The 23,075-nt window shown below is 38.0% G+C and overlaps 1 protein-coding gene across 2 annotated transcripts in view; it reads right to left on the reverse strand.

The window, feature by feature from the left end:
* Positions 1-23,075, reverse strand: part of LOC140359293 (dual specificity calcium/calmodulin-dependent 3',5'-cyclic nucleotide phosphodiesterase 1A-like) — a 268,008-nt gene that overhangs the window by 72,670 nt on the left and 172,263 nt on the right. The window contains exons 13-15 of one of the 2 annotated variants that reach the window (XM_072444154.1): positions 16,160-16,280; positions 15,728-15,909; positions 15,172-15,231 (exon numbers count right to left, since the gene is read on the reverse strand). In XM_072444154.1, the coding sequence (XP_072300255.1) occupies positions 15,172-15,231; positions 15,728-15,909; positions 16,160-16,280 (363 nt within the window). Of the gene's footprint in view, positions 1-15,075; positions 15,232-15,727; positions 15,910-16,159; positions 16,281-23,075 lie in introns of both variants that reach the window. The other variant, XM_072444153.1, reaches the window with a different exon arrangement.

Consider the following 23,075-nt stretch of genomic DNA (forward strand, 5'->3'; position numbering starts at 1 on the left):
ATAGAGTCTGTTATAAATAGAGTCTGTTATAGAGTCTGTTATAGATAGAGTCTGTTATAGAGTCTGTTATAAATAGAGTGTTATTAATAGAGTCTGTTATAATCAGAGTCTGTTATAGATAGAGTCTGTTATAAATAGAGTCTGTTATAAATATAGTCTGTTATAGATAGAGTCTGTTATAGATAGAGTCTGCTATAAATAGAGTCTGTTATAGAGTCTGTTATAGATAGAGTCTGTTATAAATAGAGTCTGCTATAGATAGAGTCTGTTATAGATAGGGTCTGTTATAAATAGAGTCTGTTATAAATAGAGTCTGTTGTAGATAGAGTCTGTTATAGAGTCTGTTATAAATAGAGTCTGTTATAGAGTCTGTTATAAATAGAGTCTGTTATAGATATAGTCTGTTATAGATAGAGTCTGTTATAAATAGAGTCTGTTATAAATAGAGTCTGTTATAAATAGAGTCTGTTATAAATAGAGTCTTTTATAAATAGAGTCTGTTATAAATAGAGTCTGTTATAAATAGAGTCTGTTATAGAGTCTGTTATAAATAGAGTCTGTTATAAATAGAGTCTGTTATAGAGTCTGTTATAAATAGAGTCTGTTATAAATAGAGTCTGTTATAGAGTCTGTTATAAATAGAGTCTGTTATAAATAGAGTCTGTTATAAATAGAGTCTGTTATAATCAGAGTCTGTTATAGATAGAGTCTGTTATAGATAGTCTGTTATAGAGTCTGTTATAGATAGAGTCTGTTATAAATAGAGTCTGTTATAAATAGAGTCTGTTATAGAGTCTGTTATAAATAGAGTCTGTTATAAATAGAGTCTGTTATAAATAGTCTGTTATAGATAGTCTGTTATAGAGTCTGTTATAAATAGAGTCTGTTATAAATAGAGTCTGTTATAGAGTCTGTTATAAATAGAGTCAGTTATAAATAGAGTCTGTTATAAATAGAGTCAGTTATAAATAGAGTTTGTTATAGATAGAGTCTGTTATAGATAGAGTCTGTTATAAATAGAGTCTGTTATAGATAGAGTCTGTTATAGATAGAGTCTGTTATAGATAGAGTCTGTTATAGATAGAGTCTGTTGTAGATAGAGTCTGTTATAGATAGAGTCTGTTATAGATAGAGTCTGTTATAGATAGAGTCTGTTATAGATAGAGTCTGTTATAAATAGAGTCTGTTATAAATAGAGTCTGTTATAAATAGAGTCTGTTATAGAGTCTGTTATAAATAGAGTCTGTTATAAATAGAGTCTGTTATAAATAGAGTCTGTTATAAATAGAGTCTGTTATAAATAGAGTCTGTTATAATCAGTCTGTTATAGATAGATTCTGTTATAGATAGAGTCTGTTGTAGATAGAGTCTGTTATAAATAGAGTCTGTTATAAATAGAGTCTGTTATAGATAGTCTGTTATAAATATAGTCTGTTATAGATAGAGTCTGTTATAAATAGAGTCTGTTATAAATAGAGTCTGTTATAAATAGAGTCTGTTATAGAGTCTGTTATAAATAGAGTCTGTTATAAATAGAGTCTGTTATAAATAGAGTCTGTTATAGAGTCTGTTATAAATAGAGTCTGTTATAGAGTCTGTTATAAATAGAGTCTGTTATAAATAGAGTCTGTTATAGATAGAGTCTGTTATAGATAGAGTCTGTTATAGAGTCTGTTATAAATAGAGTCTGTTATAAATAGACTCTGTTATAAATAGAGTCTGTTATAGAGTCTGTTATAGATAGAGTCTGTTATAAATAGAGTCTGTTATAAATAGACTCTGTTATAAATAGAGTCTGTTATAGAGTCTGTTATAAATAGAGTCTGTTATAGATAGAGTCTGTTATAGATAGAGTCTGTTATAGAGTCTGTTGTAGATAGAGTCTGTTATAGATAGAGTCTGTTATAGATAGAGTCTGTTATAGATAGAGTCTGTTATAGAGTCTGTTATAAATAGAGTCTGTTATAGAGTCTGTTATAAATAGAGTCTGTTATAGATAGAGTCTGTTATAGATAGAGTCTGTTATAGAGTCTGTTATAAATAGAGTCTGTTATAGAGTCTGTTATAAATAGAGTCTGTTATAGATAGAGTCTGTTATAAATAGAGTCTGTTATAAATAGAGTCTGTTATAGAGTCTGTTATAAATAGAGTCTGTTATAGATAGAGTCTGTTATAGATATAGTCTGTTATAGAGTCTGTTATAGATAGAGTCTGTTATAGAGTCTGTTATAAATAGAGTCTGTTATAGAGTCTGTTATAAATAGAGTCTGTTATAGATAGAGTCTGTTATAGATAGAGTCTGTTATAGAGTCTGTTATAGATAGTCTGTTATAAATAGAGTCTGTTATAAATAGAGTCTGTTATAGATAGAGTCTGTTATAAATAGAGTCTGTTATAGAGTCTGTTATAGATAGTCTGTTATAAATAGAGTCTGTTATAAATAGAGTCTGTTATAGAGTCTGTTATAGATAGTCTGTTATAAATAGAGTCTGTTATAAATAGAGTCTGTTATAAATAGAGTCTGTTATAAATAGAGTCTGTTATAGAGTCTGTTATAAATAGAGTCTGTTATAGAGTCTGTTATAAATAGAGTCTGTTATAAATAGAGTCTGTTATAGAGTCTGTTATAAATAGAGTCTGTTATAAATAGACTCTGTTATAAATAGAGTCTGTTATAGAGTCTGTTATAGATAGAGTCTGTTATAAATAGAGTCTGTTATAAATAGACTCTGTTATAAATAGAGTCTGTTATAGAGTCTGTTATAAATAGAGTCTGTTATAGATAGAGTCTGTTATAGATAGAGTCTGTTATAGAGTCTGTTGTAGATAGAGTCTGTTATAGAGTCTGTTATAAATAGAGTCTGTTATAGATAGAGTCTGTTATAGATAGAGTCTGTTATAGAGTCTGTTATAAATAGAGTCTGTTATAGATAGAGTCTGTTATAAATAGAGTCTGTTATAAATAGAGTCTGTTATAAATAGAGTCTGTTATAGAGTCTGTTATAAATAGAGTCTGTTATAGATAGAGTCTGTTATAGATAGAGTCTGTTATAGAGTCTGTTATAAATAGAGTCTGTTATAGAGTCTGTTATAAATAGAGTCTGTTATAGATAGAGTCTGTTATAAATAGAGTCTGTTATAAATAGAGTCTGTTATAGAGTCTGTTATAAATAGAGTCTGTTATAGATAGAGTCTGTTATAGATAGAGTCTGTTATAGAGTCTGTTATAGATAGAGTCTGTTATAGAGTCTGTTATAAATAGAGTCTGTTATAGAGTCTGTTATAAATAGAGTCTGTTATAGATAGAGTCTGTTATAGATAGAGTCTGTTATAGATAGAGTCTGTTATAGATAGAGTCTGTTATAAATAGAGTCTGTTATAAATAGAGTCTGTTATAGAGTCTGTTATAAATAGAGTCTGTTATAGATAGAGTCTGTTATAGATAGAGTCTGTTATAGAGTCTGTTATAAATAGAGTCTGTTATAGAGTCTGTTATAAATAGAGTCTGTTATAGATAGAGTCTGTTATAAATAGAGTCTGTTATAAATAGAGTCTGTTATAGAGTCTGTTATAAATAGAGTCTGTTATAGATAGAGTCTGTTATAGATAGAGTCTGTTATAGAGTCTGTTATAGATAGAGTCTGTTATAGAGTCTGTTATAAATAGAGTCTGTTATAGAGTCTGTTATAAATAGAGTCTGTTATAGATAGAGTCTGTTATAGATAGAGTCTGTTATAGAGTCTGTTATAAATAGAGTCTGTTATAGATAGAGTCTGTTATAGATAGTCTGTTATAGAGTCTGTTATAGATAGTCTGTTATAAATAGAGTCTGTTATAAATAGAGTCTGTTATAGATAGAGTCTGTTATAAATAGAGTCTGTTATAGAGTCTGTTATAGATAGTCTGTTATAAATAGAGTCTGTTATAAATAGAGTCTGTTATAGAGTCTGTTATAGATAGTCTGTTATAAATAGAGTCTGTTATAGAGTCTGTTATAAATAGAGTCTTTTATAAATAGAGTCTGTTATAAATAGAGTCTGTTATAAATAGAGTCTGTTAGAGACTCTGTTATAAATAGAGTCTGTTATAAATAGAGTCTGTTATAGAGTCTGTTATAGATAGAGTCTGTTATAAATAGAGTCTGTTATAAATAGAGTCTGTTATAAATAGAGTCTGTTAGAGATAGAGTCTGTTATAGATAGAGTCTGTTATAAATAGAGTCTGTTATAAATAGAGTCTGTTATAGATAGAGTCTGTTATAAATAGAGTCTGTTATAAATAGAGTCTGTTATAGAGTCTGTTATAGATAGAGTCTGTTATAGAGTCTGTTATAAATAGAGTGTTATTAATAGAGTCTGTTATAATCAGAGTCTGTTATAGATAGAGTCTGTTATAAATAGAGTCTGTTATAGAGTCTGTTATAAATAGAGTCTGTTATAGATAGAGTCTGTTATAAATAGAGTCTGTTATAAATAGAGTCTGTTATAGAGTCTGTTATAAATAGAGTCTGTTATAGATAGAGTCTGTTATAGATAGAGTCTGTTATAGAGTCTGTTATAGATAGAGTCTGTTATAGAGTCTGTTATAAATAGAGTCTGTTATAGAGTCTGTTATAAATAGAGTCTGTTATAGATAGAGTCTGTTATAGATAGAGTCTGTTATAGAGTCTGTTATAAATAGAGTCTGTTATAGATAGAGTCTGTTATAGATAGTCTGTTATAGAGTCTGTTATAGATAGTCTGTTATAAATAGAGTCTGTTATAAATAGAGTCTGTTATAGATAGAGTCTGTTATAAATAGAGTCTGTTATAGAGTCTGTTATAGATAGTCTGTTATAAATAGAGTCTGTTATAAATAGAGTCTGTTATAGAGTCTGTTATAGATAGTCTGTTATAAATAGAGTCTGTTATAGAGTCTGTTATAAATAGAGTCTTTTATAAATAGAGTCTGTTATAAATAGAGTCTGTTATAAATAGAGTCTGTTAGAGACTCTGTTATAAATAGAGTCTGTTATAAATAGAGTCTGTTATAGAGTCTGTTATAGATAGAGTCTGTTATAAATAGAGTCTGTTATAAATAGAGTCTGTTATAAATAGAGTCTGTTAGAGATAGAGTCTGTTATAGATAGAGTCTGTTATAGATAGAGTCTGTTATAAATAGAGTCTGTTATAGAGTCTGTTATAGATAGAGTCTGTTATAGAGTCTGTTATAAATAGAGTGTTATTAATAGAGTCTGTTATAATCAGAGTCTGTTATAGATAGAGTCTGTTATAAATAGAGTCTGTTATAAATAGAGTCTGTTATAGATAGAGTCTGTTATAAATAGAGTCTGTTATAAATAGAGTCTGTTATAGAGTCTGTTATAGATAGAGTCTGTTATAGAGTCTGTTATAAATAGAGTGTTATTAATAGAGTCTGTTATAATCAGAGTCTGTTATAGATAGAGTCTGTTATAAATAGAGTCTGTTATAAATATAGTCTGTTATAGATAGAGTCTGTTATAGATAGAGTCTGCTATAAATAGAGTCTGTTATAGAGTCTGTTATAGATAGGGTCAGTTATAAATAGAGTCTGTTATAAATAGAGTCTGTTGTAGATAGAGTCTGTTATAGAGTCTGTTATAAATAGAGTCTGTTATAATCAGAGTCTGTTATAGAGTCTGTTATAAATAGAGTCTGTTATAGAGTCTGTTATAAATAGAGTCTGTTATAGATATAGTCTGTTATAGATAGAGTCTGTTATAAATAGAGTCTGTTATAAATAGAGTCTGTTATAGAGTCTGTTATAAATAGAGTCTGTTATAGATAGAGTCTGTTATAGAGTCTGTTATAGATAGAGTCTGTTATAAATAGAGTCTGTTATAAATAGAGTCTGTTATAGAGTCTGTTATAGATAGAGTCTGTTATAAATAGAGTCTGTTATAGATAGAGTCTGTTATAGAGTCTGTTATAGATAGTCTGTTATAAATAGAGTCTGTTATAAATAGAGTCTGTTATAGAGTCTGTTATAAATAGAGTCTGTTATAAATAGAGTCTGTTATAAATAGAGTCTTTTATAAATAGAGTCTGTTATAAATAGAGTCTGTTATAAATAGAGTCTGTTATAGAGTCTGTTATAAATAGAGTCTGTTATAAATAGAGTCTGTTATAAATAGAGTCTGTTATAATCAGAGTCTGTTATAGATAGAGTCTGTTATAGATAGTCTGTTATAGAGTCTGTTATAGATAGAGTCTGTTATAAATAGAGTCTGTTATAAATAGAGTATGTTATAGAGTCTGTTATAAATAGAGTCTGTTATAAATAGAGTCTGTTATAAATAGTCTGTTATAGATAGTCTGTTATAGAGTCTGTTATAAATAGAGTCTGTTATAAATAGAGTCTGTTATAGAGTCTGTTATAAATAGAGTCAGTTATAAATAGAGTCTGTTATAAATAGAGTCAGTTATAAATAGAGTTTGTTATAGATAGAGTCTGTTATAGATAGAGTCTGTTATAAATAGAGTCTGTTATAGATAGAGTCTGTTATAGATAGAGTCTGTTATAGATAGAGTCTGTTATAGATAGAGTCTGTTGTAGATAGAGTCTGTTATAAATAGAGTCTGTTATAAATAGAGTCTGTTATAGATAGTCTGTTATAAATATAGTCTGTTATAGATAGAGTCTGTTATAAATAGAGTCTGTTATAAATAGAGTCTGTTATAAATAGAGTCTGTTATAGAGTCTGTTATAAATAGAGTCTGTTATAAATAGAGTCTGTTATAAATAGAGTCTGTTATAAATAGAGTCTGTTATAAATAGAGTCTGTTATAATCAGTCTGTTATAGATAGATTCTGTTATAGATAGAGTCTGTTGTAGATAGAGTCTGTTATAAATAGAGTCTGTTATAAATAGAGTCTGTTATAGATAGTCTGTTATAAATATAGTCTGTTATAGATAGAGTCTGTTATAAATAGAGTCTGTTATAAATAGAGTCTGTTATAAATAGAGTCTGTTATAGAGTCTGTTATAAATAGAGTCTGTTATAAATAGAGTCTGTTATAAATAGAGTCTGTTATAGAGTCTGTTATAAATAGAGTCTGTTATAGAGTCTGTTATAAATAGAGTCTGTTATAAATAGAGTCTGTTATAGATAGAGTCTGTTATAGATAGAGTCTGTTATAGAGTCTGTTATAAATAGAGTCTGTTATAAATAGACTCTGTTATAAATAGAGTCTGTTATAGAGTCTGTTATAGATAGAGTCTGTTATAAATAGAGTCTGTTATAAATAGACTCTGTTATAAATAGAGTCTGTTATAGAGTCTGTTATAAATAGAGTCTGTTATAGATAGAGTCTGTTATAGAGTCTGTTGTAGATAGAGTCTGTTATAGATAGAGTCTGTTATAGATAGAGTCTGTTATAGATAGAGTCTGTTATAGAGTCTGTTATAAATAGAGTCTGTTATAGAGTCTGTTATAAATAGAGTCTGTTATAGATAGAGTCTGTTATAGATAGAGTCTGTTATAGAGTCTGTTATAAATAGAGTCTGTTATAGAGTCTGTTATAAATAGAGTCTGTTATAGATAGAGTCTGTTATAAATAGAGTCTGTTATAAATAGAGTCTGTTATAGAGTCTGTTATAAATAGAGTCTGTTATAGATAGAGTCTGTTATAGATATAGTCTGTTATAGAGTCTGTTATAGATAGAGTCTGTTATAGAGTCTGTTATAAATAGAGTCTGTTATAGAGTCTGTTATAAATAGAGTCTGTTATAGATAGAGTCTGTTATAGATAGAGTCTGTTATAGAGTCTGTTATAGATAGTCTGTTATAAATAGAGTCTGTTATAAATAGAGTCTGTTATAGATAGAGTCTGTTATAAATAGAGTCTGTTATAGAGTCTGTTATAGATAGTCTGTTATAAATAGAGTCTGTTATAAATAGAGTCTGTTATAGAGTCTGTTATAGATAGTCTGTTATAAATAGAGTCTGTTATAAATAGAGTCTGTTATAAATAGAGTCTGTTATAAATAGAGTCTGTTATAGAGTCTGTTATAAATAGAGTCTGTTATAGAGTCTGTTATAAATAGAGTCTGTTATAAATAGAGTCTGTTATAGATAGAGTCTGTTATAGATAGAGTCTGTTATAGAGTCTGTTATAAATAGAGTCTGTTATAAATAGACTCTGTTATAAATAGAGTCTGTTATAGAGTCTGTTATAGATAGAGTCTGTTATAAATAGAGTCTGTTATAAATAGACTCTGTTATAAATAGAGTCTGTTATAGAGTCTGTTATAAATAGAGTCTGTTATAGATAGAGTCTGTTATAGATAGAGTCTGTTATAGAGTCTGTTGTAGATAGAGTCTGTTATAGAGTCTGTTATAAATAGAGTCTGTTATAGATAGAGTCTGTTATAGATAGAGTCTGTTATAGAGTCTGTTATAAATAGAGTCTGTTATAGAGTCTGTTATAAATAGAGTCTGTTATAGATAGAGTCTGTTATAAATAGAGTCTGTTATAAATAGAGTCTGTTATAGAGTCTGTTATAAATAGAGTCTGTTATAGATAGAGTCTGTTATAGATAGAGTCTGTTATAGAGTCTGTTATAGATAGAGTCTGTTATAGAGTCTGTTATAAATAGAGTCTGTTATAGAGTCTGTTATAAATAGAGTCTGTTATAGATAGAGTCTGTTATAGATAGAGTCTGTTATAGATAGAGTCTGTTATAGATAGAGTCTGTTATAAATAGAGTCTGTTATAAATAGAGTCTGTTATAGAGTCTGTTATAAATAGAGTCTGTTATAGATAGAGTCTGTTATAGATAGAGTCTGTTATAGAGTCTGTTATAAATAGAGTCTGTTATAGAGTCTGTTATAAATAGAGTCTGTTATAGATAGAGTCTGTTATAGAGTCTGTTATAAATAGAGTCTGTTATAGATAGAGTCTGTTATAGATAGAGTCTGTTATAGAGTCTGTTATAGATAGAGTCTGTTATAGAGTCTGTTATAAATAGAGTCTGTTATAGAGTCTGTTATAAATAGAGTCTGTTATAGATAGAGTCTGTTATAGATAGAGTCTGTTATAGAGTCTGTTATAAATAGAGTCTGTTATAGATAGAGTCTGTTATAGATAGTCTGTTATAGAGTCTGTTATAGATAGTCTGTTATAAATAGAGTCTGTTATAAATAGAGTCTGTTATAGATAGAGTCTGTTATAAATAGAGTCTGTTATAGAGTCTGTTATAGATAGTCTGTTATAAATAGAGTCTGTTATAAATAGAGTCTGTTATAGAGTCTGTTATAGATAGTCTGTTATAAATAGAGTCTGTTATAGAGTCTGTTGTAGATAGAGTCTGTTATAAATAGAGTCTTTTATAAATAGAGTCTGTTATAAATAGAGTCTGTTATAAATAGAGTCTGTTAGAGACTCTGTTATAAATAGAGTCTGTTATAAATAGAGTCTGTTATAGAGTCTGTTATAGATAGAGTCTGTTATAAATTGAGTCTGTTATAGATAGTCTGTTATAGATAGAGTCTGTTATAAATAGAGTCTGTTATAAATAGAGTCTGTTATAAATAGAGCCTGTTATAGATAGAATCTGTTATAAATAGAGTCTGTTATAATCAGAGTCTGTTATAGATAGAGTCTGTTATAAATAGAGTCTGTTATAAATAGAGTCTGTTATAAATAGAGCCTGTTATAGATAGAATCTGTTATAAATAGAGTCTGTTATAATCAGAGTCTGTTATAGATAGAATCTGTTATAAATAGAGTCTGCTATAAATAGAGTCTGTTATAAATAGTGTCTGTTATAAATAGAGTCTGTTATAGAGTCTGTTATAAATAGAGTCTGTTATAAATAGAGTCTGTTATAGAGTCTGTTATAAATAGAGTCTGTTATAAATAGAGTCTGTTATAGAGTCTGCTATAAATATAGTCTGTTATAGATAGAGTCTGTTATAAATAGAGTCTGTTATAAATAGAGTTTGTTATAGATAGTCTGTTATAGAGTCTGTTATAGATAGAGTCTGTTATAAATAGAGTCTGTTATAAATAGAGTTTGTTATAGAGTCTGTTATAAATAGAGTCTGTTATAAATAGAGTCTGTTATAGAGTCTGTTATAAATAGAGTCTGTTATAAATAGAGTCTGTTATAGAGTCTGTTATAAATAGAGTCTGTTATAAATAGAGTCTGTTATAGAGTCTGCTATAAATATAGTCTGTTATAGATAGAGTCTGTTATAAATAGAGTCTGTTATAAATAGAGTTTGTTATAGATAGTCTGTTATAGAGTCTGTTATAGATAGAGTCTGCTATAAATAGAGTCTGTTATAGATAGTCAGTTATAAATAGAGTCTGTTATAGATAGAGTCTGTTATAGAGTCTGTTATAAATAGAGTCTGTTATAGATAGTCTGTTATAAATAGAGTCTGTTATAGAGTCTGTTATAAATAGAGTCTGTTATAGATAGAGTCTGTTATAAATAGAGTCTGTTATAGAGTCTGTTATAAATAGAGTCTGTTATAGATAGAGTCTGTTATAAATAGAGTCTGTTATAAATAGAGTCTGTTATAGATAGAGTCTGTTATAGAGTCTGTTATAAATAGAGTCTGTTATAGATAGTCTGTTTTAAATAGAGTCTGTTATAATCAGAGTCTGTTATAAAGAGAGTCTGTTATAATCAGAGTCTGTTATAGACAGAGTCTGTTATAAATAGAGTCTGTTATAAATAGAGTCTGTTATAGATAGTCTGTTATAGAGTCTGTTATAAATAGTCTGTTATAGAGTCTGTTATAAATAGAGTCTGTTATAAATAGAGTCTGTTATAAATATAGTCTGTTATAGATAGAGTCTGTTATAGATAGTCTGTTATAGATAGTCTGTTATAAATAGAGTCTGTTATAGATAGAGTCTGTTATAGAGTATGTTATAAATAGAGTCTGTTATAAATACAGTCTGTTATAAATAGAGTCTGTTATAGAGTCTGTTATAAATAGAGTCTGTTATAAATAGAGTCTGTTATAGATAGAGTCTGTTATAGAGTCTGTTATAAATAGAGTCTGTTATAAATAGAGTCTGTTATAAATAGAGTCTGTTATAGATAGAGTCTGTTATAGATAGTCTGTTATAGATAGTCTGTTATAAATAGAGTCTGTTATAGATAGAGTCTGTTATAAATAGAGTCTGTTATAAATAGAGTCTGTTATAGATAGAGTCTGTTATAGAGTATGTTATAAATAGAGTCTGTTATAAATACAGTCTGTTATAAATAGAGTCTGTTATAGAGTCTGTTATAAATAGAGTCTGTTATAAATAGAGTCTGTTATAAATAGAGTCTGTTATAGATAGAGTCTGTTATAAATAGAGTCTGTTATAAATAGAGTCTGTTATAAATAGAGTCTGTTATAAATAGAGTCTGTTATAGATAGTCTGTTATAGAGTCTGTTATAAATAGAGTCTGTTATAGATAGAGTCTGTTATAAATAGAGTCTGTTATAGATAGAGTCTGTTATAGATAGAGTCTGTTGCACTGATGTTTTATGGGACTTTCTATTGTTCATCTATTTTCATTAAAAGCTGATTCTGAACATTGTTTAATCTGTTTTCACTGTTGCACTTCGAGGAAAACACTGGTGTCATTTTGGGCGTTTACAAAATGTATTGAATTGAAACGATTCTTTTGCTGACGCCCAAAGCAGTTGAAACACTGACGGAAGTTTATCTGTGTCGCACATTTCATCCACAGGGCAATTCAAAGTTCTTCACACTACAGGAAAATCATTGTGACTTTGGCACCAGCAGGAGGCCGGTCCATGTTTAGTCCTGACTCTGGCACCAGCAGGAGGCCCTCTGGCACCAGCAGGAGGCCCTCTGGCAACAGCAGGAGGCCCTCTGGCACCAGCAGGAGGCCCTCTGGCAACAGCAGGAGGCCCTCTGGCACCAGCAGGAGGCCCTCTGGCACCAGCAGGAGGCCCTCTGGCACCAGCAGGAGGCCGGTCCACACAATGATCTGTTGGATGCAGTGACAGAGTGAATCCACTGGTCCATAGTCACCTGCGACAGTGAAACATAGATCTGACTCGTCTGCATCATTGTGATTGGACACATTTTCACTGTGTGTCATGTGACCTAACGACAGCATGAAGAGGCTGAACAGAAGGGGACCCAGGACTGACCCTTGGGGCACCCCACAGGTCAGGGTCATGTGGTCTGAGACACAAAGTACTTCCTGTCTTCCAGATAGGACCTTAACCAGTTTAGGGCGGGGCCAGTGATGCCCACCCAGTCCTCTAGTCTCTGTAAGAGGGTCACATGATGCAGCACTCCGATCTAACAGAATTAAGACTGAAGCTTTGCCCGTGTCAGTGTTCAGGCGGATGTCATTTGTCACCATGACAACAGCAGTCTCAATCACCATGACAACAGCAGTCTCAATCACCATGACAACAGCAGTCTCAGTCACCATAACAACAGCAGTCTCAGTCACCATGACAACAGCTGTCTCAGTGCTGTGATGAGGTCTAAAACCTGACTGAAAAACCTCAAATGAGTCTTTTATTAAGAGGAAATCTGTGACTGTTGTAAACGACCTTTTCAAGGACTTTGCCTCAAAATGTCAGATTAGACATTGGGACATTGATTCAAAGACATTGGGAATGTTCCAGATTGAAGCGGCATGTTAACTATGTGAGTGATGCTAACAAACTGTTCAGCACAGACTTTAGAAATCTGGAGGCTCACACATGGAGGCAGCATGTAGATGACCTCAGTCTGTTGATGATCTCATGGACAGTTTTGTCAGTTACTGGTGCAAAGTGAGTCAGCTCTAAGTGTCTTGGTGGTTTTAGGGTAATTTCTTGCATTGTGGGATTTATAGCATTTTTAATGCCCTGAACTTTGTCATTAAAGAATAATGCAAACTCATTACACTTGATGTGGAAATGAGTTCTAACGGCAGCTGAGCTGGAGGGTTTGTTCATCTGTTACTGTGGCAACAGGACACGCCAGTTGTTACTGCAGCTTCCAATTATTTCAGAAGGTAATATATCAGCACCGGGAGTACGGGGTCCGGGGCCCTTTGCTCAGGGCTGTCCGGTCCCTGTATGACCGGAGCAGGAGCTGTGTTCGAATTGCCGGCAGTAAGTCAGACCTGTTCCCAGTGCATGTTGGACTCCGCCAGGGCTGCCCTTTGTCACCGGTTCTGTTCATAATTTTTATGGACAGAATTTCTAGGCACAGTCAGGGGTCAGAGGGTGTGGTCAGGGGTCAGAGGGTGTCCGGTTTGGGGACCAGAGGATTCCATGTCTGCTGTTTGCAGACGATGTTGTCCTGATGGCTCCATCAAACCCGGACCTGCAACATGCACTGGGACGGTTTGCAGCCGAGTGTGAAGCGGCTGGGATGAGAATCAGCTCCAAATCCGAGGCCATGGTTCTCAACCGGAGAAAGGTGTCTTGCCCTCTCCAGGTAGGTGGAGGGTGTTTGCCCTCTCCAGGTGGGTGGGGAGTCCTTACCCCAAGTGGAGGAGTTCAAGTATCTCGGGGTCTTTTACCGGTCAATCTACTTTCCTGACCTCACCTATGGTCATGAGCTTTGGATAGTGACCGAAAGGACAAGATCGCGGATACAAGCGGTCAAAATGAGTTTCCTCCGCCGGGTGGCTGGGCGCTCCCTTAGAGATAGAGTGAGGCGCTCAGTCACACGGGAGGAGCTCGGAGTAGAGCCGCTGCTCCTCCAGCTAAGGTGGCTCGGTTATCTGTTCCGGATGCCTCCTGGGTGCCTCCCTCGGGAGGTGTTTCAGGCATGTCCCACCGGGAAGAGGCCCCGGGGAAGACCCGGGACACGCTGGAGGGATTATGTCTCTCGGCTGGCCTGGGAACGCCTCGGGATCCCCCCGGAGGAGTTGGAGGAAGTGTCTGGGGAGGAGGAAGTGGTGGATTCCCTGCTTAGACTGCTGCCCTCGCGACACGGCCCCGGATAAGCAGAAGAAGATGGATGGATGCCAGTCCAGAACAAATTAGGCTACCCCAAATAAGACGGAAAACGTCTCGATCAACCCGACTAAATCTCCAGATTTTAAGATATTTCAATCGACCTTTTGTACGCCGTTTTCCTTTATTTTGGTAGCGAAGGCGAGCAGGGGGAACATGCGGGGGACACGGGTGCCGCCATGTTTGTTGTGATGACGCTGCTGGGGGTGTTTCAATACCAGAATGTAATGCGCAAGTCAAATTTAAATGAAGCCACACCATGACGCAGAACAATGTGAGCGGTGGCGAGGGCAGTGGCGCTGACAGAGACAAATCAACAAGTAAAAGACAATGTAGGTTCCCTCCTGCATGATCTGTGTAATACAGAAGCAGATGGAGGACTGAAAAAGAAGACACGTGTGCGTGTTATTTGTCCCTTGGAATGAAAGATAGGTTTACCAGCGCTATAAAATTATTTTACACGGCGCTTTAGTAAAGACCACTCGGTGAGTCGGCGAAATATTTGAAAAATGAAAGAATTTGCCGTTTTTTTTAACAAAATGCTGATATTTTTTTTCAGTCGGCTAGTTTTATACCAGGTCGGTCGGGTTACGGCAAACAGACCTATTATTTTGCTCAGCCTTAGAAGAATTTGTGTGATAATTTGATAACATTTTGAATTGCATTATGAATGAATGAACGTCTCTTGATATAAAAACTGTAACGTGGCAAATGAATTGTTTCTGTGTCTGGCACACACTGGCACTCAGAGGAATGCATTTTTATAAAAGTTTGCCGACCTCTGCTATAAATGTCACCAAGAAACCATATTGTAAAAAAGGACCGGAGCCTGTAAATTTATACAATACTTATTATTTGATCAAAAATAACCGACAATACCTATATTTTTGATAAAAGAAAGGTTTAAATGGTCAGAAGATTGTGCTCCTGGTGTGTAAACTACTCTGGCATTTTGAATGGAATTTTGTGTTATTGACAATGAGAGATTCCTTTTTAGAATGAATTTTTCAACATTATTTCCACAACTTTTATTCACTAACTGCCAGTAGACGCAGGTAAAACTATGGTCAAACATTTCCTATGCTCTCATTGGCACACAGCTCACCGTTCCACTTGGCATGGTCGGTTTCAGTCTCAGGGGGGTTTTCCTCAAAGCTCTGTGATTGGTCTGCAGTGTAGCTGGGAGAGTCCTGTGACTCACTCTTTGTGCTGACTTTTGGCTCCGCCTCTTCTTTCTTCTCCTGTTCCTTATTGGCCACCTCTGGTACACAGCACAGATAGAGTTCATTGTAAGGGTAAAAAGGCCCATATCATGCAAAATTGACTTTTAACCTTCTTTCAGTGCTATTGGTACCTCAAAGTGTTTTTTCGATTGATTTATGCTCAAGAGAACAGTCTCTATCCTTCCCTTCGGATGAGCAGACGAACTGGGGCTACTCACAAGCATGAGTCAGCCTAGTGAGTGCTCTGTACCTGTAACCCCCCCACCATCTCCACGCTAGGCTACGTCACGGGGTGGGAGGGGAACGCATGCTTACGCTGAGACTAGGTCACGGGTTAGTCGAGGGAGGCAGATCGTTCTTAGCGAATCTCAAATTTGTGAGCGGGTCCAACTTATGGGTGATATTTTACCACTATTATTATTATTTTAATACTATTATGATATATGATCAAATATGCCTTAGACTATGAAACAGGAAAAATAGCATAATATGGGATCTTTAAAGTTCAGGACAGAAGTGTGCGTGTTCATGTACCATGCAGCGCCAGCTCCTTCCAGCGCTCCTTGTTGCTGACGATAACTCCGCTGAGACGCTGTCGCAGCGCAGGCAGGTCAATGGCCGTCAGGGAGAAATCTGTCTGAACATCCTCATGTCCATGGCGACCGCTGCTGTGCCTCTGGACCGACTCCACTGTCACTGTCCCGCTTCCAGTGAGACTGCAAGCAGCACAGAGAAGCCCAACTCACACTCACACTATTGTAAATGGTAAATGGTCACATTTATATAGCGCTTTTCTACCGTCAAGGTCACCCATTCACATGCCCAAGGCAACGGCAGTATTCACATGGCAGCTGCGATCGCACCACCAACCTTGACCGAGCGGGGAGTCGAACCACCGACCTTTAGATCAGAAGACGAGCACTCTACCACTGAGCTAATGCCGCCCGCATTGTGATGTGTTTTTACCTGGACCGCCTGTTGCCAGACTCTCTGGATTTCTGGTCCTCCTCGATCAGTGGACCAATCACCTTCTCCATAGTGTCCACCAGGATGCTGAAGGTGGGCTCCACGATGAAGTCGATGAAGCCTATCAGGAAGCAAACACAAGTCCTGTCATGGAGCAGTGTGCTCTAGTGCACATGAGAGTCACACGTGTAACGCTCTCTGCACATGTGGGACACGCCTTCTATCTGCCCTGGTGTTTGGTGCGCTTTGCTTTTGTTGTTTTTGTGTGTAAATTGTGTGTCAGTGTGTTCTTACACCCGTGAGAGCTCTTAAACATCAGAACAACAACTCCTATGGATATATTCCCAGTATTTTAGTATCTGCTGCAGAATTGGTCTTTTTTTTGGCCAAAAGAGTGAGCCGCAGACAAGAAAAGCGGGCTCTTGTGCGCCTTCTGAAATGCGGCTCACTCAACAACAAGACTGTTGAACTGGCGTTGCTGATGAGACGAAACACAGAGACATAGCTCAGCGAGTCCCAGACTGCACGGTTCAATCTGCTCCGCACAGACAACGGCGCTCAGGGGAAACACGATCGCACCCCGACTCTGGAACTCCCTCCCCCCCCGTCCCACTCTCCCTCACTCACAACATTCAAATCCCGCCTAAAAACATACCTCTTCACCCAAGCCTATGACCTCCCCTACCCCTAGCCTCCTCTACCCCATTGCCTCCTCTTCTACCCCCTGTTACATCCCCATCTTTTTCTCTCTACTTCTTCTGTCTTGTTCATTTTATCTGTATATTAATGTGTTCTGTACGTGTTGTCCCCCCTGTCTGTAAATACCCCCCCTTTTTTATTATGTTCAGCGTCTTTGGGTCACTGAAAAGCGCTATATAAATAAAAGTTATTATTCTTATTATTATTACAAACAGGCAGGGCCGGCCCAGCCTATAAGCGAACTAAGCAGCCGCGTAGGGCCCCGAGGCTTTAATAGGGCCCCCAATCTGGCAACCCGTCTTATGAGAAGTGCAAGCGCAGCGTGCGCCACTAGTGCTGGCGCGGCAGCGCACACAGCGGTAACATATAACGCACAAACCGCATTTATTTGTAATGACAATCTGGCAACCGAGACACTAAACCTGAGCTGATTGGGCAACTTCAATGTGCGCGAGCAGAACGAGAGCAAAACATAAACACAACAGAACGTGGTCCTCATGTCCAGAGGAATATATCCCCCCGATGCCGAAAAACGAAAGAAGAAACTTCTTGACGATGTAAAGAAACTGCAAACTCAACAACACTCTCCAGGTTTTGAAATCTCTATTACAAAGAGACGGTTAATGCTGCTGTTTGAAACAACACGATTCTGTCACGTTAGTTCGCTCAGGCTGGAGGCGACGAGAGCTCTGCCCCGCGCATAATAATATGTGTCTGAATGAAAGATAATAAGTTTAACGTAGTGTTAGCTGCAGGTGAGGCCGGGGAGGGGCCTCTATGCCCCGGGTTTGAGTTTATGTCCCTCTCTCTCACATCACCATGTGTCAGATCAATCGTGACTCGTGTCTGTTTGACTTTGACTTCTTAAAGTGCAATGAGAGGAACGTAAAGGTTTATGTGTGTCAGGTCCATCAGCCAATCACATCGCAGCATTGTTTCATGCAGGAGTCCAGTGTGTGATGTTCTGATCAGAACAAACATTTATATTGTAATTAACTTTTAATAGAGCAATAAAACATTTATTAAAAAACATCATTAGACTATTTGTTATAAATTATAATAAATTGATAGTGAAAAATAACCAGACATATTATGATAAGTCTGTTATAGAATAATACTATATATTTTTATACAAAAGTGGCAAAGTCTCTTCACTAGAGCGAGGTTTGGACCTTCACTTCTCGTTCTGTTCATTCTCTGGGAATAACATGTTTGTTTTATCAGTGTTAATTGTTAATCAAGCAATGCTTATGCCATTTGTTTAATTTAATATAACTTGTTTTGTCACTTTGGCAAGAAGGAACAGTTGGGAGCTGTAAAAGATAAATTAGTAAGGATAACTATTACTTTTACATTTTCAGTTAAAATCAATCAATTTGACCATAATTATTTTTCATAGCCAATATTGTATTGAGTAATTAAGTACACTAATGTATTAATAACTGGCTTTAGTCATTTTCTCCTGGCACAGTTTCATCACATCATCATTTTATAGCATTACAACCTCAACATTTTACTCTTACTTTAGCGGCTGGACCACATTAAAATGCAGCAGAAGTTCATTCATTTAAACTGCTAATGTGGCTGTCGACCCTTAACGCCCAAAAACATATCTGGGAGGTGTGTTATTTGTACAGGGAGTAGAGGTGATGTCAGCGGAATACCAAGTTGCATTGTGGGATTTAAGTTATCAATATTTGAGCTTGTGAGGTGCTGAGAATAAACTAACTGGCAAACAGACGCTCTGGAGTTGTGGTGCTTTGTTTGTGTTGAAGAAAGTTCCATATGTGAATTGTTTACTGACAATGGCAATAAAACTGATTCTGATGACGTGGTGAGGGGCCCCCAAATATGTTTTCGCTTAGGGCCCCCTGAAGGCTTGGGCCGGCCCTGCAAACAGGGCCTGGTCTGATGTGACTGATCTCTGTGACCAACTGTAAATTGTGTATATATTCAGACAGTCTATTTTATTTATCAGTACATTCAAAATTGTATACATGCAGTTTTTAATATATTTAGTTTGTGAATTCTGTTCACTGAAAATGGCAATAAACTCTGATTCTGATTCAATATCAGCTCAAATCATAACATTTAAACAATACTATGAAATATTTGTTAGACACTTCCATATTACTTCACAGTGGAACCGATGTGTTTAAAAGTACAAACAGGAGTCGTCTGGTGGCTTTGCCTCGTCTCAATGTCACGCGCACAAGACACAAGGACACGGGGACATTTGACAGAAGACGACTCCAACAAACACATGCAAAGAAAAGAACACATCCACATCTAAGGACAGGGACGCTGGAACATTTGTCTAAGGACAGGGGACTCTGGGACATTCGTCTAAGGACAGGGACGCTGGGACACTGGGACATTTGTCTAAGGAGAGGGACGCTGGGACATTTGTCTAAGGACAGGGACGCTGGAACATTTGTCTAAGGACAGGGACGCTGGGACATTTGTCTAAGGACAGGGACGCTGGGACACTGGGACATTTGTCTAAGGAGAGGGACGCTGGGACATTTGTCTAAGGACAGGGGACTCTGGAACATTTGTCTAAGGACAGGGGACTCTGGGACATTTGTCTAAGGACAGGGACGCTGGGACATTTGTCTAAGGACAGGGACGCTGGGACAGTGGGACATTTGTCTAAGGACAGGGATGCTGGGACATTTGTCTAAGGACAGGGACAATGGGACATTTGTCTAAGGACAAGGGACACTGGGACATTTGTCTAAGGACAGGGACGCTGGGACATTTTTCTAAGGAAAGGGGACTCTCTGACATTTGTCTAAGGACAGGGACGCTGGGACATTTGCCTAAGGACAGGGACGCTGGGACATTTGTCTAAGGACGGGGGACTCTGGGACATTTGTCTAAGGACAGGTACTCTGGGACATTTGTCTAAGGACAGGGACGCTGGGACATTTGTCTAACGACGGGGACACTGGGATATTTGTCTAAGGACAGGGACGCTGGGACATTTGTCTAAGGACAGGGACGCTGGGACATTTGTCTAAGGACAGGGATGCTGGGACATTTGTCTAAGGACAGGGACGCTGGGACATTTGTCTAAGGACAGGGATGCTGGGACATTTGTCTAAGGACAGGGACGCTGGGACACTGGGACATTTGTCTAAGGAGAGGGACTCTGGGACATTTGTCTAAGGACAGGGACGCTGGGACATTTGTCTAAGGACAGGGACGCTGGGACATTTGTCTAGGGACAGAGGACTCTCTGACATTTGTCTAAGGACAGGGACGCTGGGACATTTGCCTAAGGACAGGGACGCTGGGACATTTGTCTAAGGACAGGGATGCTGGGACATTTGTCTAAGGACAGGGACGCTGGGACATTTGTCTAAGGACAGGGATGCTGGGACATTTGTCTAAGGACAGGGACGCTGGGACACTGGGACATTTGTCTAAGGACAGGGACGCTGGGACATTTGCCTAAGGACAGGGACGCTGGGACATTTGTCTAAGGACAGGGGACTCTGGGACATTTGTCTAAGGACAGGGGACTCTGGGACATTTGTCTAAGGACAGGTACTCTGGGACGTTTGTCTAAGGACAGGGACGCTGGGACATTTGTCTAACGACAGGGACACTGGGATATTTGTCTAAGGACAGGGACGCTGGGACATTTGTCTAAGGACAGTGACGCTGGGACATTTGTCTAAGGACAGGGATGCTGGGACATTTGTCTAAGGACAGGGACGCTGGGACATTTGTCTAAGGAAAGGGATGCTTGGACATTTGTCTAAGGACAGGGACGCTGGGACATTTGTCTAAGGACAGGGATGCTGGGACATTTGTCTAAGGACAGGGACGCTGGGACATTTGTCTAAGGAAAGGGATGCTTGGACATTTGTCTAAGGACAGGGACGCTGGGACATTTGTCTAAGGACAGGGGACTCTCTGACATTTGTCTAAGGACAGGGACGCTGGGACATTTGTCTAAGGACAGGGATGCTGGGACATTTGTCTAAGGACAGGGACGCTGGGACATTTGTCTAAGGACAGGGATGCTGGGACATTTGTCTAAGGACAGGGACGCTGGGACACTGGGACATTTGTCTAAGGAGAGGGGACTATGGGACATTTGTCTAAGGACAGAGACACTGGGACATTTGTCTAAGGACAGGGATGCTGGGACATTTGTCTAAGGACAGGGACGCTGGGACATTTGTCTAAGGACAGGGACGCTGGGACACTGGGACATTTGTCTAAGGAGAGGGACGCTGGGACATTTGTCTAAGGACAGGGGACTCTGGAACATTTGTCTAAGGACAGGGGACTCTGGGACATTTGTCTAAGGACAGGGACGCTGGGACATTTGTCTAAGGACAGGGACGCTGGGACAGTGGGACATTTGTCTAAGGACAGGGATGCTGGGACATTTGTCTAAGGACAGGGACAATGGGACATTTGTCTAAGGACAAGGGACACTGGGACATTTGTCTAAGGACAGGGACGCTGGGACATTTTTCTAAGGAAAGGGGACTCTCTGACATTTGTCTAAGGACAGGGACGCTGGGACATTTGCCTAAGGACAGGGACGCTGGGATATTTGTCTAAGGACGGGGGACTCTGGGACATTTGTCTAAGGACAGGTACTCTGGGACATTTGTCTAAGGACAGGGACGCTGGGACATTTGTCTAACGACAGGGACACTGGGATATTTGTCTAAGGACAGGGACGCTGGGACATTTGTCTAAGGACAGGGACGCTGGGACATTTGTCTAAGGACAGGGATGCTGGGACATTTGTCTAAGGACAGGGACGCTGGGACATTTGTCTAAGGACAGGGATGCTGGGACATTTGTCTAAGGACAGGGACGCTGGGACACTGGGACATTTGTCTAAGGAGAGGGACTCTGGGACATTTGTCTAAGGACAGGGACGCTGGGACATTTGTCTAAGGACAGGGACGCTGGGACATTTGTCTAGGGACAGAGGACTCTCTGACATTTGTCTAAGGACAGGGACGCTGGGACATTTGCCTAAGGACAGGGACGCTGGGACATTTGTCTAAGGACAGGGATGCTGGGACATTTGTCTAAGGACAGGGACGCTGGGACATTTGTCTAAGGACAGGGATGCTGGGACATTTGTCTAAGGACAGGGACGCTGGGACACTGGGACATTTGTCTAAGGAAAGGGACGCTGGGACATTTGCCTAAGGACAGGGACGCTGGGACATTTGTCTAAGGACAGGGGACTCTGGGACATTTGTCTAAGGACAGGGGACTCTGGGACATTTGTCTAAGGACAGGTACTCTGGGACGTTTGTCTAAGGACAGGGACGCTGGGACATTTGTCTAACGACAGGGACACTGGGATATTTGTCTAAGGACAGGGACGCTGGGACATTTGTCTAAGGACAGTGACGCTGGGACATTTGTCTAAGGACAGGGATGCTGGGACATTTGTCTAAGGACAGGGACGCTGGGACATTTGTCTAAGGAAAGGGATGCTTGGACATTTGTCTAAGGACAGGGACGCTGGGACATTTGTCTAAGGACAGGGATGCTGGGACATTTGTCTAAGGACAGGGACGCTGGGACATTTGTCTAAGGAAAGGGATGCTTGGACATTTGTCTAAGGACAGGGACGCTGGGACATTTGTCTAAGGACAGGGGACTCTCTGACATTTGTCTAAGGACAGGGACGCTGGGACATTTGTCTAAGGACAGGGATGCTGGGACATTTGTCTAAGGACAGGGACGCTGGGACATTTGTCTAAGGACAGGGATGCTGGGACATTTGTCTAAGGACAGGGACGCTGGGACACTGGGACATTTGTCTAAGGAGAGGGACGCTGGGACATTTGTCTAAGGACAGGGGACTCTGGGACATTTGTCTAAGGACAGGGACGCTGGGACACTGGGACATTTGTCTAAGGAGAGGGGACTATGGGACATTTGTCTAAGGACAGAGACACTGGGACATTTGTCTAAGGAGAGGGATGCTGGGACATTTGTCTAAGGAAAGGGATGCTTGGACATTTGTCTAAGGACAGGGACGCTGGGACATTTGTCTAAGGACAGGGGACTCTCTGACATTTGTCTAAGGACAGGGACGCTGGGACATTTGTCTAGGGACAGAGGACTCTCTGACATTTGTCTAAGGACAGGGACGCTGGGACATTTGCCTAAGGACAGGGACGCTGGGACATTTGTCTAAGGACAGGGATGCTGGGACATTTGT

This window comes from Eucyclogobius newberryi, unplaced genomic scaffold (genome assembly GCF_026437365.1).
Source record: "Eucyclogobius newberryi isolate DKJ021-1_F unplaced genomic scaffold, fEucNew1.0.hap1 SCAF_14, whole genome shotgun sequence".
Taxonomy (NCBI): Eukaryota; Metazoa; Chordata; class Actinopteri; order Gobiiformes; family Gobiidae; genus Eucyclogobius; species Eucyclogobius newberryi.